Source organism: Megascapheus bottae, chromosome 19 (genome assembly GCF_031878675.1).
Source record: "Megascapheus bottae isolate mThoBot1 chromosome 19, mThoBot2.hap1, whole genome shotgun sequence".
Taxonomy (NCBI): domain Eukaryota; kingdom Metazoa; phylum Chordata; class Mammalia; order Rodentia; family Geomyidae; genus Megascapheus; species Megascapheus bottae.
In genome coordinates, this window is record NC_143527.1 from 35,367,985 (window position 1) to 35,386,823 (window position 18,839).

The 18,839-nt window shown below is 36.3% G+C and overlaps 1 protein-coding gene across 6 annotated transcripts in view; it reads left to right on the forward strand.

The window, feature by feature from the left end:
- Osbpl1a (oxysterol binding protein like 1A) overlaps positions 1-18,839 on the forward strand; it is a 175,836-nt gene that overhangs the window by 58,310 nt on the left and 98,687 nt on the right. For 4 of the 6 annotated variants that reach the window (XM_090353318.1, XM_090353320.1, XM_090353319.1 and 1 more), the window contains 3 exons: positions 1,178-1,276; positions 3,758-3,880; positions 12,213-12,294. In XM_090353318.1, the coding sequence (XP_090209444.1) occupies positions 1,178-1,276; positions 3,758-3,880; positions 12,213-12,294 (304 nt within the window). Of the gene's footprint in view, positions 1-1,177; positions 1,277-3,757; positions 3,881-4,455; positions 4,569-7,683; positions 7,753-12,212; positions 12,295-18,839 lie in introns of those variants that run through there. The other 2 variants (XM_090353323.1, XM_090353324.1) reach the window with 2 other exon arrangements.

Sequence of the window (18,839 nt, forward strand, 5' to 3'; positions counted from 1 at the left end):
TGCAGTTCATGTATCTGGTCAGTTTTCAGTGTTCTGAACCCGTGTTTTTTGTTTTTTGGTTTTTTTTGTGTGTGTGGGTTATGGGGCTTGAACTTGGCCTGGGAACTATCCCTGTGCTCTTCAGCTCAAGACTACTGCCCTACCCCTGGGCCTGGGTGTTATCCCTGAGCTCTTCAGCTCAACACTACTGCCCTACCCTGGAGCTAAGCCCCACTTCCTATTTTTCTAGAGGTTAATTGGGGATAAGAGTCTCTGGTCCTTTTGGTCTGTGTGTGCCTGTGCATGCCTGTGCCGGGGATGGCTTTGAACCTTGATCCTCAGATCTCAGCCTCCTGAGTAGCTAGGATTTCAGGCGTGAGCCACCATGCCCTGCTTCTTTTTATAATATTTTTTAAGTATTTTATAAAATTTAAGATTACATTTTTTAAAATTTTTTGCCAGTCTTGAACTCAGGGCCTGAGCACTGTCCTTGGGCTTTCCTCAAGGCCAGCGCTCTACCACTTGAGCCACAGCACCACTTCCTGCTTTTTTTCAGTCTATTTGGTACTGAGGAATCGAACCCAGAGCATTGTGAATGCTAGGCAAGCACTCTACTACTAGGTCAAACTCCCGGCCCCAATATTGCATATTTTAATTATTTTTGAATCTTTTGTAAATGGTCAGGCATTTTTCCTTTCTATAATTTTCTTGCAGTTAGTATATATAATTTTTTCATATGTCATTGTGTTGGTTCCAGTCCAGAGGCTTGAATTCAAGTCCTGGGTACTGTCTTTGAGCTTCTTTGCTGAAAGCTAGTGCTATGCCATTTGAGTAAAGCTCCATTTCTGGTTTTTTTTTTTTTTTTGCTGGTTAACTGGAGGTAAAAGTGTCATAGACTTTCTTGCCTAGTCCTCAGATCTCTTCTTCTCGAGTAGCTAGGATTAAGAAGTATGAGCAACTGGTGCCCAGCTATAATTGACCTACTGTTCTGCACCCTTGCTAAATTCATTTCTATTTTATGTGTTCCTCAAAGTCTATATTGCTGCAAGTAAGGACTGTATATTTCTTCCTAATCAATATGCCTCTTCTTTATTCTTGCTTTACTATATTGAATATGACTTACCGTATAACTTTGAATATCATTGGTGAGGATCAACCTTTTTATGTGAATTAATGTCTTGCTGACTTTATATCTAAGGTGAAGTCCACTGATAGCTGCCTCTTCTTTATCAAATGCTTTGATGACACCATTCATGGCTTTCGAGTTCCTAAGAATGCACTTCAACAGTCAAGAGAGGTAATCTTACTTATCTTTCATCAGACTTTAAAATATAGGTTCAGTATTAACCTCTAAGATCTTCTTGATTTTACCTGTTTGTTTTGGGATCAGTCTTGGGGCTTAAACTCAGGGCACTGTCCCTGAGCTTCTTTTTGCTCAAGGTTAGCACTCTACCACGTGAGCCACAGGGCCAGTTCTGGCTTTTTATGTTGTTGTGGTACTGAGGAATCAAACACAGGACTTCATGCATGCGAGGCAAACACTCTACCACTAAGCCATATTCCCAGCCCATTGATTGTATGTACTTCTTAAATGGGGTAATGATACAAAACTTTTCAAATTTAGCTTATGAATTAGTTCAAGTACATCTTTATCGACATGTATCTGTACTTATTTTCTGTTTTCAATGTTTTGTTTTGATTCTTTGAATGTGAGGGACCTATTTTGGCTTTAGAAAAAAAGCCAAATTATTTTACCCTTTATTTTGTAAACAGGAAACCTGTAAAGCTGAGTTTTCAAGACATGTAGTTTGTAAGTCACAGAACCATCTAGATATTCTGGTGCTAGTCACAGTACAGATTTTCCAAGAAAGTTGGTATGTACTTGATGAAAATTCTGATTATAGTGATTTTATGGAGAATCCATTATTACTTTCAATCAAAGCAATATTCATAGACTTGGATTCTGTTTATTTCTTTTAAAGGGGATTATAACATAATCTGTTCTCCAAAGTGGTTGGCTTTCAGCAAAGAGCCTTAAGCAATCCCAGTGATGACCAGCATTTTCATAAAACTGTAAAATAGCTAAATTATGGAAACATCCTAGATGCCCTGCTACATTGTGGAAACATTCCAGATATCCTACAACAGATGAATAGATAAAGGAATTACGGTATACACAATACAATTTTACTCTTTTATTGGAAAGAATAAGATGTCATTTGCAGGGAAATGGATGAACCAAGAACAAGTCATACTAAGCCAAGATCAGAGGCGAATAGTACCTATTTTCTCTCATATGTCAAAGCTAGAGCTAAAATATGATCATCTATTCAGAACTCTAGCCATTCACACATGAATTAAAAGAGGATATCCCTTAGAGGAAGAACACAAAGGTGTAGCTTCTCTGAACAGTTAAAATACTATTTATTGAAATGAACTCCAGGAAATGGAAATGTGTTTTTGTTGGTCTTGTTACTATGTATTTATTTTTTAAAGTAGGAGTTTAAGGAGATGCATAAAGGAAGGAAAGATAAACAAATGCAGTTCGGCTATTCAGTATATACTGTGTATGAAATGACCATGTAACTTGGGCAGGGATGGGGGAAGGAAATTGAGATAAAGCAAAGGAAGAGGTAACATTGTCTACCTGACCATTGCTCATTACCTCTGTACAACACCTTAATAATATTTTTTGTAAGGAAGAAGATAGTTACAGTCTTTTTGTGAAAGAGCAGATTTTTTTTTCTTTTTCAACCTTGACAAAGAAATAGGCTCTCTGTTAACTGATACTTATAATCTTAGAAACTCAGAAGGCTAAGGTCTGATGGTGGGAGGTTTGAAGCCAGCCTATGCAGGAAAATCTGTATGAGATCCTTATCCCCAGTTAACCTTCAAAAAGTCAGAAGTATAGCTATGGCTCAAGTGGTAGAGTGCTAGCCTTGAGTTAAAAAGCTCAAGGACAGCATCCAAGCCCTAGGAATGGCACGAAACAACAACAAAAAAAAAACTGAGCAAGTTAAAGGATTAGGAAAATTTTGACTGTCTTTAAATTATCTAAATTTCTGTGATTATCATTTGATTATATGTTACTAAATTATATGTTTGGATCCATTACTATTTGATAAATTATTCAACAGTGCTGAGAATCTTAAGTAAAATCTTTTCTTTGCATATTTAATTTTTCAGTGTGTTTGAATATTAATATGTACACTAAAATGATATTTTTTAATACTGAGAATGTTTTTTCAGATATATGACAGATAAGAGACTGATATTTCATTATGGTTGCTTGCGTTTTTGTCGGGGAAGTAGACAGTATTTATTCCATGTAAACCTTATGCTTTTACAGTTATTGGCATACTAATCATTTATTTATTTATTTATTTATTTATTTATTTATTTATTTATTTATTTATTTATTTATTTGTGTGTCATGGGGCTTGAACTTGGCCCTGGTGCTATCCCTGAGCTCTTCAGCTCAAGGCTACCACCCTATTCCTGGGCCTGAGCAATGTCCTTGAGCTCTTCAGCTCAAGACTACTGCCCTACCCTTGCGCCAAGCCCTACTTCCTTGTTTTCTAGAGGTTATTTGAAGATAAGAGTTTCAGGTCCTTTTGTGCCTGGGCTGGCTTTGAACCTTGATCCTCAGATCTCAGCCTCCTGAGTAGCTAGGATTACAGACATGAGCCACCACACCCCTGAGCCACCACACCCACTACTAATCTTTTTTTTTAAAAAAAAGGTTTTCACTTTGATATAAATCATTGGATTATTTCAGAAGTGGCTGGAAGCAATTGAAGAACATTCTGCATATAGTACTCATTACTGTTCTCAAGAGCAGTTGACTGATGATGAAGAAGATGATGGGGTTTCTGCTGTAGACTTCAAGCAATCCTTACAGGTAAATTTAAGACATAATCTAACCTTCATAGCAAATTCTGTGATATAGGGTTTAATCAAGTTATTAAAAGGTGAGGTTTTGACATTATGAGTCTGATAACATTGGAAGTTATGTTCTCTTTGCCCAGCACCCAGACCTGGTGCTGTACCATTTCATGATAAACTTTTTTTTTTTCTTTGTTGGTCATTGGGCTTGAACTCTGGGCCTGGGCGTTGTCCCTGAGCTCTTCAGCTCAAGGCTACCCCCCTACTCCTTGAGCCACAGTGCCACTTCTGGTTTTCTAGTGGTTAATTAGAGGTAAGAGCCTCACAGACTTTAGTGCCCAAGCTGGCTGTGAACTGGGATGATCAAATCTCAGCCTCCTGAGAAGCTAGGATTACAGCCATGAACTATGTTCCCAGCTTGATAAACTCTTTACATGGCTATAATAAGATTGTTATTGTGTTTGTATGTGGCCTCCAGTAGGGGGAGCATGCAGAGCTTGACTTGCTGTCCTTTATGACTTCACAGCATATTTCAGAGTTTAAATAATACAACCATAGTGACACATTACTCAGCCAGTAGTTTCATTTAAAACCATGTGTAATCTAACTTCATTGCTTAGAGGTAAGGTAAAACGTCAGTAATGAATGGAAGCACCCTCATCTGAAGTGACATCAATGCCTTATCCATAATTGACGCGAAATAGGTATTTTGGGGGGTAGGGAGCATCAGTTTTCTGTCACTTTTGTTTTTTCCTTTTTTTCACTGACTCTATTTTTTAAATACACCTTTTAGAATGGGAATTGAATTTGGAAGAACTAAAACTGCAAAAGAATGATGAGTTTCAGACTAAATAAAACATTGTTTTCTACTAAATCCAGTCTCCTTCCCCACACTCTTCCCCTCCTTCCATCCCTCCCTTCTTACCTAACTGTAAATTTAAATGGATTATTGTGGAATTTTAATGTTTCTGAGTATGCATTGGCAAATTGTACGTTTGCCATGTAAGTTTGCTGTTATAGTGTTACTTTATAAGGACTTGGAATCTTCATAAGGACCTATAATCTTAAACGAGATTTTGACTTCTTTCAATTTCTTAATTTATGATGGAATGTTAGAGAATCTGAGTTCTTCTGAATTTGTTCAGAATCACTACTGTGAAAGCCTGATGTGAAATGTAAGAACCATAAAATAATTCTCAGATCAGTAGAATTGTAGAGCACTTAGAGTAATACTAAAATGGGTGAAGAGAGGTTTAAGTCCATCTAGTCAGAGTCACATTAAATACAAAAAAGGAAAACTATGCTAAATACTTTAAAATCTACTTACTAAGTAGACAATAATTACCTTTTTTCAGTAGGAGATGAATGATAAAAGCTGGAATGATTTACAAGGCTTACTAATAACTTTGCTAGGATTATGTTAATTTTAAGGTAAAAGCATGCTAACAAACTTACATAACAAGTTTTTATTTTGATGTGTGTGTGTTTGCATAAGCTTTCGCTTAGGGTGGAGCCTTACAAAGGCTAAGAAAGTACTCTACCACTAAGCCTTATCATATACCACCAGCCCCTCAAACACATTTTTAAAAAGATATTTCTCTGGCATTAATTTTTGAATTTTTAAGTATCAAATTCAACTAAACTTTGCTTTTATTTTTTGACACTTAGTTCATATGTTAACTTTAAAGCCTTGAAGTTGCCTTGAATTCAGAGTTTTAGTGGTATTCAGCTCTTTCAGGTTTGTAGGCTATAGACATTATTTCTGTTCACAGTGTTTGAATTCTGAGAGTTTGATTCTGTCTCAACAACTGAAACAGAGTCTGATGCAGAAGAGGTGAAATGTGTTGAATTTCATAGCTTGTGGTAGGCTAGTTCAAGGATGTTCTTGTTCCTTTGAATTAAGTTAGAAGGAAAACCTGGAGTTCATTTGTAGCACAAATTCATTCTTGGTATTTATAGACCTTCTAAAGGAAACTAGGTATCCTAGTACTCACATAGTCTATGGTTTTGAATTAACTATAATCTCATTTCTCAACATGCATTTGGGTCAGTAATACAGACTTCGAAGTTAATTTTTGTGAGTGTGAGTGTATGTGTTTGTAGGTGTGTGTCCATACTGAAAAGAGTACCAATCTTTTATACTTTCAGTCTCATTTTATCTCCTCCCCAAACTAAGGATAATTATAAACTTAAAACCCTTTTTATGGTGTTCTCTCATTGCCTTGAGATTAGGCCTTAAGGGAGAAAATTGATGAATCTCAAAAATACTGGCCTCATTGTGTTCCCTTATTGTCACCTTGAAAATGCTATAGAAAAAAAAATAGAAGCAAAAGTTACATTATATTGGTACTCAGCTATTAAGTGTGATACATGTGGATACATGTGGTAGTTGACATTCGATTTAATTAAGATAAAAATTCAGTTTCTCATATTTTTTATTTTCATTTTATTGTGTGTTTTGAACTAGGATCTTGATAAGTCATCAAGGCTGACCTTGAACTCATGATATTGCCTGAGACTTTTGAGAGCTGGGGTTAGAGGTGTGTGCCAGTTCATCAGGCAGAGTTGCTTTGCTATCTACATTTCAGGTACTCAGTAGTTTCATACGGCTACCACAGAAAACACACAATGAGTGTTTCTATTACCAGAGCTCTTAATGGACTGAACACCAGGATAAGCTTTAACTTTAGGTAGTACAAAAAACTTGAGACTTTTATTGAATATGACTTGATTCTATAGAGTTTAGACTGTGGGTTAAGAAGAGTAAAGAAGAGTAATGAGTCGATGATGTTGTTAAATTTTCACCAAAAAAGAAAACCCCAAAATACAAGCCCTTTATGAGTGTTTCCTAGCTTAAATGAGTATGCAGAAAGATGTATATGCATCAACATGCATCTAAACAAGTTCTTGATATGTTCAAGCTGAAAGCACAAAGGATAAAATGTGAATCAGATATGTTGCTACTTGAAAGAAAATAGGCAGATGCACACACATGTCGAGCGTACTTGGAAAGACAAAGATTAGAAGTTTGGGGTTAAGGACAGGGCAAATCAAGAGCCAGTCAGATATGTGAAAGAATGTTGTCTCTAGATCTCTTATTTTGTGTAAACATGCATTGTAAAATAAAACAGTAAGAGAAATGGAAAGCAGGGCCACAGTAATCACCAGGTCCTCTGAAGAGTGAATATGTTAGGGCTTGACCTAGAGAAAAGGAAGATGAAATGGATGGGGATGGCATAGAATGAGTTTGGATATGTTAGGAAGACTTAGAAATGAATACAAGATACCATTGCTTGCCATATTGAATACTTTCTACAAAGAAAAAAAATTGTCAGGCTCTATAGTCTATCATTTTAAAAGCTGAAAGTAATATTTTAAGGTGTAATTATTATACAATAGAATTTATTTCCTCTGGGCTAGGAGTGTAACTTAATGGTAGAGTGCTTGTCTATTATGCATGAAGCCCTGGGTTGATTCCTCCATACCAGATACACAAAAAAAGCCATCAGTGGCATTGTGGCTCAAGAGGTAGAGTGCTAGCCTTGAGCAAAAGAAGCTCATGGACCATGCCCAGGCTCTGAGTTCAGCCCCAGGACTGGCAAAAACAAAAACACTTTCATGTTTAATTTGATGTATTTTGGCAACGCACACACACACACACACACTGCACCTATGTAACCATTATTATCAAGACACAGAACATCTTTATCACCTTAAAAAAGGTCCTTGGCCCCTGTTCTCTGACAGTGCTTCTTCCTTCCTCTGTGTCTAGCAACGGTTGATCTATGACATTGTCAATTTGCCTGTTCTAGAATTTTGAAGCAATGGAATCATCCCCTGTATGATTCCACTTTTCTGGGTCTGTCTTCTACTCCCTATAATGTTACTGTATGTATTATTCTTTTTATTGCTGAATTTTGTTTAATTTGCTTCTGTTTTAAGATAATCATATGTGGATTTTTCCAATAGCTCGGGATTACTTACTTCTGTTCATCTTTAGCTGTTTATCCCCCAATACAGTTTGAGCTGCCCTGTAGCTCAGGGCATCATACCAGCAATCCTTTCAAGTCTGAAGTTGGTTGGGCCATGAAACCTGTGCTGTCTACTTTTTGCTTGTAGTTTCTTCTGGGACTAAGCATCTTCTGTATTAGTAATAGTATCCTTGTTGTGTGCTTTGTCCAGATAAGTTAGACATTTAAAATACTGTCAGTCATTAGGAATAGAACACTACATATAGTGGGATCTCATTTATATAGCATGAAAAAATAAGTTGAGGCCCTGACATAATATGAATGGCATAGAAGTCAAGAATGATATACCATGTGGATTCTACTGAGAATCCATAAAAAATTTGCTCTTCTTTTTTCACTTTTACTTTTTATTCCTTTCTTCCTACCTTTTCATTTTTCTTCATTTCCTTTTCCTTTTCCTCTCTTCCTTCCTTGGTTCCTTTTGTGTTTATTCCTTGGTTCCTTTGTTTGTTCCTTTTTGGCTAATCAGGCACTCTTCTTGTTTTTTTTTTTTTTATCTCCCAGATAAGCTTGCATTTTTGCTTCAGGCTGGCTATAGATTATAATCTTGCTACCCAAGACTCCTGTATAACTGGTATTATGAGGCAGTTGTCAACAATCTGGGCTTGGTTATTGAAATAGGGTTTCTTTAACTTCTAGTCCAGACTAATTAAAAATCTTTACCCTCCTGAGCTGCACTTACTTGGTAGATTACAGGCTTGAGCTACCCCAGTCAGTCCTTTGCCTTTTTGGGGATTAGGAATTAAATTTGGTTATATTGTCCAGGCTTGTATGAAACTCAAGATCCTTTTGCCTCAGCTTGAATGATGGGATTATAACAATGAACCAACACATCTAACCCACCATCAACTTTATAAATAGATGATTGGGTTTTCATCATATATCTAGTAACCACTAAAGAAATAGTATAGCAAATTAGGACAGTGTTCTGTTTTACTGTATTTTATAACTTGTTTTTATCCCCTTTTTATTATAATTTCATAAGTCAGGATCTGAGTATAATGGTTCTTGATCATCGTCACCTCTTTCATTGTTCTTTCTCATTTTTTCCCACTCGTCCTTATTTTCTAGTCACATAGTTCAATTTTTACATAAAGTACTTTGACTATGAAGTACTTTGACTATAATGACCACAATTTTCTCACCCTTCCTCCATTTTTGTGCCTCCTCCATAGTCTCCCTCACCCCCAAAATGTTGAGCTGAGCTTCATAAGAACTAAAAATTTATAAGGGGAAATAGGGAAAAAATGCTTACCTGTTCAGCCTCGGTGCATTTGGGCTGAAAAGGGCTTAATTTACCATGAGCAATCATTTTCTGTTCTTTTTATTGGCAGTTAAATGGCACTAAATGTTTAGTGCCACATATTGTACCTGACTTAAAGCTATGTATAGATTGACTCCTCTGCAGCTGACCTTTTAGGTAACTTAAAAATATATTTTCAGGGGGCCGGGAGTTTAGCCTAGTGTTAGAGTGCATGCACAAAAACCCGGTTCAATTCCTCGGTACCACATACATAGAAAAAGGCTGGAAGTGGTGCTGAGGCTCAAGTGGTAGAGATCTAGCCTTGAGAAAATCTAAGAACAGTGCTCAGACCCTGAGCTAAAGCCCAGGACTGGAGATATATATATATATATATTGTAATTAATAGAAGGTGTTACATTATATTTGTCAGATAGAAGGTACATTACTTAACAATCATTGCTACCCCTTCTCATGTTTTTGTCCCCATTTCCCTCCTCCACCTCCTCCTTCCCTCATCTTGTTTTCCTCCTTTCCTTATCATATTTCAAATAATTAAGCATATGTACAATATATCGGATAATAAGGTAGGATACTGTAACAATATGAGATAACCAAGGGACAACAAAAAAGATGAGAAATAACATAGTACATTAAGAACAACAGTCACACATTATATGGCTCTTGTTTCTATATCTTGGAGGTCCTTTCATTTAGCCTCATCCTATCTGGCCTTAATGTGTCTAGGTTTTTCCCTATTGTAAATCTCAGCTAGGAGAGTCCAAGGTTTACACTAATTGTAACAAATGAGGAAAACCATTGAGCCTATGTTCCTTTGAGTCTGGCTTACTTCACCTTATGTATACACACACACACACACACACACACACACACACACACACACACACACACACACATACATATATATTTTGGTGGCATTGGAATTTGATCTTGGGACCTCTCATCAGAATACCTTCAGTCTTATTTGCTTAGGCTTAGTTTTTTTGTGTGTGTTTTGTGTTTTGTTTTTAGTTAGTGTCTTTTTGCCCAGAACTAGCCTTCCATGTAGCTAAGATTATAGGTACATAGTGGGATGATGGGCTTACTGACTGAGATGAGATCTTGCTAACTTTTTGTTTAGTTTGGCATTGAATGGTAATCTTTATCTGCTTCCCTAACTAGCTCAAGTTAGAGTTTCCATTTGCTCAGGTTACAGGCATGAGCCACTGTACCTCGATTGTCAAGTACCAGGAAAGCTTTTTTTTTTTTTTTCTTTGCCAGTCCTGGGCCTTGAATTCAGGGCCTGAGCACTGTTCTTGGGCTTTCTTATGCCTGGAGCTCTGCCTCTTGAGCCACAACACCACTTCCAGCTTTTTTTCTATGTATTTGGTTCTGAGGAATTAAACCAGGGTCTTTGTGCATGCTAGGCAAGCACTCTACCACTAGGCCAAACTCCCAGCCCTCTTTTTTTTTTTTTTGCTAAAAGATGAACATGTGTCACGAAGATAAGTGAGTGTTATCGATTTGTGTATCTGAGAATGATCATTAAGATGCTTTTGTTGCCTTTGATAACTGCAAGAGTTCTTTTCTGTATTTCAGATCCAAGATCTGCAAATGAAGTCATCTTGCTTTTATATTTAGTGGATTTCTACTCTAGGAAGGCAAAGAGAACAGTAATGTTGTTCTGTACATGAGTAGGAATATTAAGTATGTATGGAATGGGAATAATGATTTCCTATGAATAAGTCATGAATGATGCATTTGGTTACAGTGCTTATTTCCAGATAGGCTTTTTCCCCTGACTTCTGTCAGTGTTCATGGGCTGTATCTTAAAAAAAAACAAACATCTATTTTCTTTATGGTATTTTAAATGCACAGTATAGGTATTTCCCCCCTCCAGTAAATAAGCATGGATTAGATTTTCAAAAAGCTCAGCAAAATTAAAAGAGAACAATGTTTGTCACTAATGTGAGACCATGAATAATTTTGCTGTGGTTGATCTGAGCTTCATAAGTACTAAAAAATGTATAAGGTGAAATAGGAGAGGATTGCTTACCTGTGCTACCTTGGTACAGTAGGGGTGAAGCAGGTTTAATATAGAAGGTGGGCAAAATGTTTTCTGACGAACTGGGAGGTTAAGAGTAAAAACTGGAAAGCTTCTTAAGACAAAATCTATTATTCTATCTACAACAATGTATTTCTGACATTTATTAGGACTCATGATCCTCAGAAGTTATTTTTGAATTCTATAGTCCAGCAAATTCACAATTAGATATTCTGGTTTATGCTTTCCACTTCTACTGATGGCAAACTGTAACTTCAGGATGACATTTATTGATTTTCATCCTATATTTCCATAATTACACTGAGTTACTATGTTAACTTGCACCTTAGAATTCTTTGCTTCTTGGAATTTAACTATAGAACTTTGCAAGGAAAGATATTTATAGTTCACTTTTATTTTCATCAGCTTTGACTTATAAAGACAGTGTCTCTAGTCAAGCATGATAGCTCATACCTTTAATTCAGTGTCAAAAATACATACAATTCCCCAAAATAATTTTTTTTGCCAGCCTTGGTCTTGAACTCAGGGTATGAGCACTGTCCTTGGGTTTCTCAAGGTTAGTGCTCCACCACTTGAGCCACAGCACCACTTCTGTTTTTTTTTTTTTTCTGTATGGGGTACTGAGGAATAGAACCAGGGTTTTTGTGCATGCTAGGCAAGTACTCTATCCCTAGGCTAACCTCCTGGCCCCTTTGAAAGAATTTAATCTGACTAAGTCCAAGAAATTTTAACTCTTCATGAACATATAGCATACAGGATACTGGTGCTAATCAGTGCATTTGTGTGATCGCTACATGACAATAATGGATATATTCAGAGTTAAATGCTTTTATTCATCTTATTTCATTAATTCAAATGTTACTAAATTTCTAATGATGATCTCACATATTTTATCTCTGCAAGGAATAAGTATTATGTGTATCAGTCTCAATTCAAATTTTTTACGTGCATTAAAGCATAATAATGTAAAAGTCCTCGGTTTGTCTCAATTTTCTCTTTTTTTTCCTTTCAGAAAGCACAAACATGTCAACAGAGACTAGACAGGGAAATTTCCAGCTTTCTTAAAATGATAAAGGAATGTGACATGGCTAAAGGTAATGGAAAATAAAACCCAATCTTTTAATACAATCCTTCTCTGTGTGTGGTAGACCCTGTGTCATTTTATTTGTATATTCTAGATAATTTTTGGCTTTTGCTTAGTAATTACAGTGGATGAAACAGGTTTGAAATTTGTAAAAGGCTACTAACAATTTCCTTTTCCTTAGAGATGCCTGCTTTATTGATTTATGCTTTTATTCTTTTAAGAAAATGATGTATTTGGTTGTTGTAACTTCATTTGTTCTACATAATGGGAATTCTCCTTGTGGTTTTATAAGGCGGGGAGTCAGACTGAATCCTTGCTCTGGCATTTACAAGCTGTTATTTGAGTAGTACCCCTAATTCTGAGCCTTAGTTTGAAAGGATTAGTAATAAATCAGTCTAGCTTAGAGATAAGCATTATAGCATCACAAAAGGTTTTTCATTTTGGTACATGCTCTTCAGGAAGCTTCAAGATGTTTTACTTTGATATAACAAACCCACTTTATATATCTATAGCAAATAAAGAATAAGAAGTAAACAAAAATAAAAAATCTTGATTCTTACTCCGTGGAATTTAGCTACTCAGTTAATGTTTGATGGATGAGTTAAAATATTCAATGGAGTTATTTCACAAACACTATCAAGTTTATTTTTAGAAAGATCTGTGTATCAGGGGTGGGAAGCATATGACCTATGAGCCACATAAGTCCCAAAGAATCATTTGGTACATGACAGATCAGTCATGTTATGTTCATATGCTTCTCATCAGCTGACAGTGGCCATCTTCTTGTTATGATAATTTTGTGTAGCTCATGAGCAATGTTGTAAATATCCAAATGGCCCTGAGCATAAGAAAAGGGTTCTTACTGTTATTATCAGCATAAATAAAAATAGCATTTTGTGTAAGTAGTAAGTATAGTTAAATTTCAAGAATGGAATTGGGGTGTTGAAAGCATTGAAGTTTAATGTAAGGGCCTGTATTAAATAATCTTACAGCTGAGTTCCCTTGAAGGAAACTGATAGAATCATGCCCTGTTCCAAAGTGCCTTATATAGTTTGCTGATGACTCATCTTGAGAAGGATGAAAGAACAAAATGTTTGTGGAATATATCAAATCTGATTGTATTTGTTAGCAAAATCACATTAATATTAAGATCCAGATCTTTTTTTCTTCTTACTCAAATTTCTTTTGTATTTGTTCCATTCTGTATCAATTCTGATTTATGGCTGGAGTCTGCCTTCTAGTTTTCCTGTATCCTGGTACTCTATGTTTTTGTCTTTGGAGGGATTTGAATCAGAAACTTTAAGGAACTCTCTCATCTATGTTTTTTTGAAGTACTGCATTATTGCCAGGTTAATTTATTAGCACCTGGACTGGCTTTGAGCCACAATCCTCAAATCTTAGCCTCCTGAGTAGCTAGGATTACAGGTGAAGCCACTATGCCCAGCTGTTCATTGTTATTATTATTAATTTTTTTTTGTCAGTCCTGTGCTGGGCACTGTCCTTAGACTTTCTCAAGGCTAGAGTTCTACCACTTGAGTCTCAGCACCAATTCCGGCTTTTTTCTATGTACGTGGTACCAAGAAATTGAACCCAGGTCTTCATGCATGCTAGGCAAGCTCTCCACCACTAGGCCAAATTCCTGGCCTCCATTGTTATTTTTTTGAGACAAGGTCTTACTATATTTCCCAAACTAGCTTCAGACTCCTCAGAGTCAAGCCATCTTAGCCTTCTAGAATCCATTACTATAAGAATGTGACTTTGGGCCTAAAGTATGGCCTGGTAATAAGAGTAGCTTGCCTAGCATACATGAGGCCCTGGGTGTGAATGTTTGGTACCATGTACACAGAAAAAAGCGGTAAGTGGTGCTGTAGCTCAAGTGGTAGAGCGCTAACTTTGAGAAATCTCAAAAATAGACCCTGAGTTCAAGTCTCAGGACTGGCCAAAAAAAAAAAAGTGCCTTTGTTCCTGGCTCATAACTTACTGCTTTCTGCCTAAGGCTGGCTTCAAACCACAGTTTTGGGATTCAAGATACATATATACCACCATGCCTGATTTGTTGAGAAGAGGTCTTTTGTATTCTTTTTTTTTTTTTTTTTTTTTTTGTGCCTAGGCTGACCTTTCCCTCTTAATCACTGCCCCCTGAGTACCTGGAGTGACAAGCATGAACCATTGCTTCTAGCTACATGGTATTTTAATATATATGTATATATACTTTACTAAATATTTTAAAATGTGTATTGTGAATCCCTAGTGAAAGAAATTAGGAAAATTGTTTCTAGGTTTATCTGTTAGTACAGAGCTCTAATTTCAGTTTTCTGGAGGATGAAGTAGAAAGATCTCATGTTTCATGGCTAGTTTGGGTTACAAATTGAGACATTGTCTCAGAAAACAAAGCAAAAACAGCAAATTACCAAGAAAGAAAAATACCTTAATGGAGAACTTAAAAAAAAAAAACACAAAAAATTCCTCAAAACTGTTTACTCAAAAGCCTGAATTTTACTTATTCTTTCCACACTGGCATAAGTCACCATAGTCTCCTATATAGACAAGTAAAGAACCCTTTACCTAGGTGTCAGATTCCACCCTTGCCTCGATAGCCCTTGCCCCAGAGCCTTCTGAGACAACTGTGGTTGTTGACCTATGCTTAAACTATTCAGGGGTTTCCAAATCATCTCACTTCCTTTGCAGAGATAAAGTACCACCTAATGACTTGCAGAAGCTCCGAAACCCTGGACCTCTGTGTTCTCATTTCCTAGTTGTCCTGGCTTGCTCCTCTCCAGCCCCTGAAGGCCTTCCTGCTGTTTTCCAAACATAATGGAATACCTCTGCCTCAGGTCCCCTAATACACTGATCGCTCTTCTTGAAAGGTTTCTTTTCCTTGGGAGTCTCTCACTTCCTTACCTGCCTAAGATCTTTCTTCAGAAGGTCCCTTTGGAAAGAGGCTATCTTTTTCCATGTAAACTGTTTTTCTCTCTGTCATGCTTTGTGCACTGCAGACTGCATTAGTAGTACTTCTTACCTTTGTATTTCTGGTGGGTTACAAACCAGAGTTTTAAGACCCCAGGTCCAAACTGTAGGAGCAAATTGGAAACCTTGTGTCAGAACTTGTGGAAGGGAGGATTGGAGGAATACCTATGTGTAGCTTCATTGGTTTATAGTTGTATTACTGTTTTTAAAAAATAGCCCACATCCTTCTGACATCTGATATTCTGAATATGTTGTTTTTGTAGGCAAACTGGTTTTTTGATCCCTCTTGTTGACACAAAAATGCCCCATGTTCTTGGCTACAAAAGAATTGACTTTGTTGGAATGCAGGACAGTGGCCATATCCCACAGTGATATTTAAAGAAGATCACATAGGAAAGATAGCAATTGAACCTATCTAGGCCTTGAAAGAAAATAGATACTTGTTTGTTAAATAAGGGAAACTTTTGAATATAATTATTTCCAGTATCTAGGGAAGAAGGAATACTTCGAACAAAAATTTAAAAGAAGTAAAGTAGGAGGCTATTTATAGGCAAACAAATATATCCAGGAAAAACAGTCTTCCTGAAACTAATTCCATCTTATTTTAGACTGAGAATTATGACTTTTTTTCTGTATTAGGAGGACAACAGAGGTTGTTGATATTAGGGTTTAGTTTGTTGGCACGAAAAGAAATAAGTGGCTCATGTCATGTTGGCTCATACCTGTAATTCTAGCTATTCAGGAGGCTGAGTTCTCTGGATCACAGGTTGAAGACACCTCCAGTAGGAAAAATTCACAAGACATATCTTCAAAATATGGAAAGTGGAGCAATAGCTCAAGTGGTAGAGTTGAAGCCTTCCACTACTGGCATGTGTGCACGTGCATATGCACACAAGTGCTTTTCCACTGGTCTTAAACTTATCCAATTAAAAATTGTACTGTGTAATCATGAAAGGTGACAGATTGTGAGCTTTTTATATATCTCTAAAGTTAAATTTTACAATTTTATCTAGCAGCTTTTATGACTTCAAAAATATTTTTAGTACATAAAAACTTTTTTTCCCTCGAAATGAACAGATTTTTATAGTAAGCCAAGTAAGGTAACATGTTGGTCTTTCTGCATTTATTCATACAAGTTTAGTCTCTTAGTATTAACCAGTTAACCATAATATAACCATAATCATAACAGCCTTCCTGTACTGAACTACAATGTCAATTGCCAAGGTTTATCAGTTCCTAAGCCATGCCATTGTGCAAGTATTAACACTTCAAAGGTCTTGTTTTAACCTTTGATTATCATACAAATTAAATCTTATAAAATTAAATATATACATTGTCATAGAAATTACACATATTAAGGCCAGGACTAGGCAGGTAAAATTACACAATTCAGCATTCAAAACACTGCAGATGAATGCATACAGAAAATGTGATGTGTGTGTATATATATATATATATATAATGCAGTATATATATACAATGGAATTCTACATAGCCAAAGGACAAGATAAATTAATGGCATTTGCAGGGAAGTGGATTAATCTAGAGCAAATCATGTTGAGTGAGACAAGTCAAGACCAAAAGGCGAATGCTATCCTTAATATGTGGCTATTAGATCCAAATAGTGCAAGAGTGAGGACTCAATATTTGCATACCCAACGGTATGGATATGGTATGGGAAATATAAATGCAACTACATAGAAATAAAAACTTATGACTCTATAGACATAATGATTCATTACATTAATTAATATGTATCTATTATATACAAGCCCTTAGCACAATTTTGATTATATTCTAAAAACTAAGTGCCAGTGATTGTATATAGAGATTCCCTTCTTGAATACTTGTTTGTTAAACATGTCATTTGAAATATAATGTAAAAATCCATATTAATAAAATTCTTAAAAATATATTATGTGGCCGGGAGTTTGGCCTAGTGGTTAAAGTGCTTGCCTAGCATGCATGAACACCAGGGTTCGATTCCTTGGTACCACATACATAGAAAAAAGCTGGAAGTGGTGCTGAGGCTCAAGTGGTAGAGCTCTAGCCTTGATAAAGTCCAAGGACAGTGCTCAGGTCCTGAGCTTAAGCCCAGGACTGGCAAAAAAAAAAAAAATGTATTATGTTCCTCATGTTAATGGTGCAGTGTACCTTGTGTCTGTCAAAGAATTCCAAAGTATGCCAATTATTTTTTACCATGCTTCAGATAAATAGAAAACATAGTTAATACTGATGAAGAAATTAAACATATTCTTGCACTTATATGAAAGCCCATGGAATCAGTTTTCCTTAGCTGGAAGTTTTGCCTAGTGGTAGAGTGCTTGCCTAGCATGCATGAAGACCCAGGTTCAATTCCTCAGTACCACATACATAGAAAAAAGCCAGAAGTGGTGCTGAGGCTCAAGTGGTAGAACTCTAGCCTTGAGAAAGTCCAAGGACAGTGCTCAGGCCCTGTACTCAAGCCAAGGACTGGCAAAAAAAAAAAAAAAGAATCAGTTTTCCTTAAGCACAACTAAGTATTCCTATCAATGTGTTTGGACAGTTACTGTTTAATTTATATGAAGTATAACTTACCTGAAATAGATACTATTGCAGAGTTATAATATTTAATAAAAGAAATAAATCTTGTGGAAAATTACTAGATTACTCAGAAAAATTATGGAAGACAGAGACTATGTCTGTTCTTCTTTGTAAACTTCCTCACAGTGTTCAGTCCACAGCTCTGTGTGACATCTGTTGAGGTACTATTTAAATCACATGGCATCTACCATATGGTACTCTCTTCTCCAAGTTAGGAAGCAAGTAGCGAATAAATCTTCATAATGTGTATCCAAAACTCAGAAGATGAAGTATATAAAGTCAAATTTTAGTACTTTTCAATTATTTGTCTTTACTAGGAATCACAACTGGCACTCTCTTCATATCTTGATATTGAGGAAAGATCATTTATTCCTTCATAGACATTTTTCTTTTTCTTGCTTTTAATGAGTTTTTCTTTTCTTTTTTCACCTGTCCTGTTGCTTGAACTCAGGGCTTGAACTTGGACACAGTCCTTGAGCCTCTTGGTGCTAAAGGATAGCAATCTACCACTTGAGCCACAGTGCCACTTACGGCTTTTTCTGAGTAATTTATTGGAGATGACTCTTACAGACTTTCCTGCCTGGGTTGGCTTTGCACCCTGATCCTCAGATCTCAGCCTCCTGAACAGCTAGGATTACACACATGAGCCACCAGCACCCAGCTCATGTTTTGAGAAATAAAATTTCCCAAGAGGACTTTTTTTTTTTAAAGAATATGCTACTTTCACTTTAATGTTATTTTTTAAATTAAAAACATGTTTTTATTGTCAGGGTAATGTATAGAGGAGTTATAGTTACATTCACCAGATAGTAGGTACATTACTTCTCACACATTGATAGCCCTTGTCATGTTTTTGTTCCCATTTCCCTCCCCCATCCCATCTCAATCATCTTATTTTCCCCCTTCCCTTTCCTATTTCAAATAAACAAATGTGTATACAATATACCAGGTAACAAAATCAGATACAGTAACAATATGCGATTAGCCAAAGGGCAACAAAAGAGA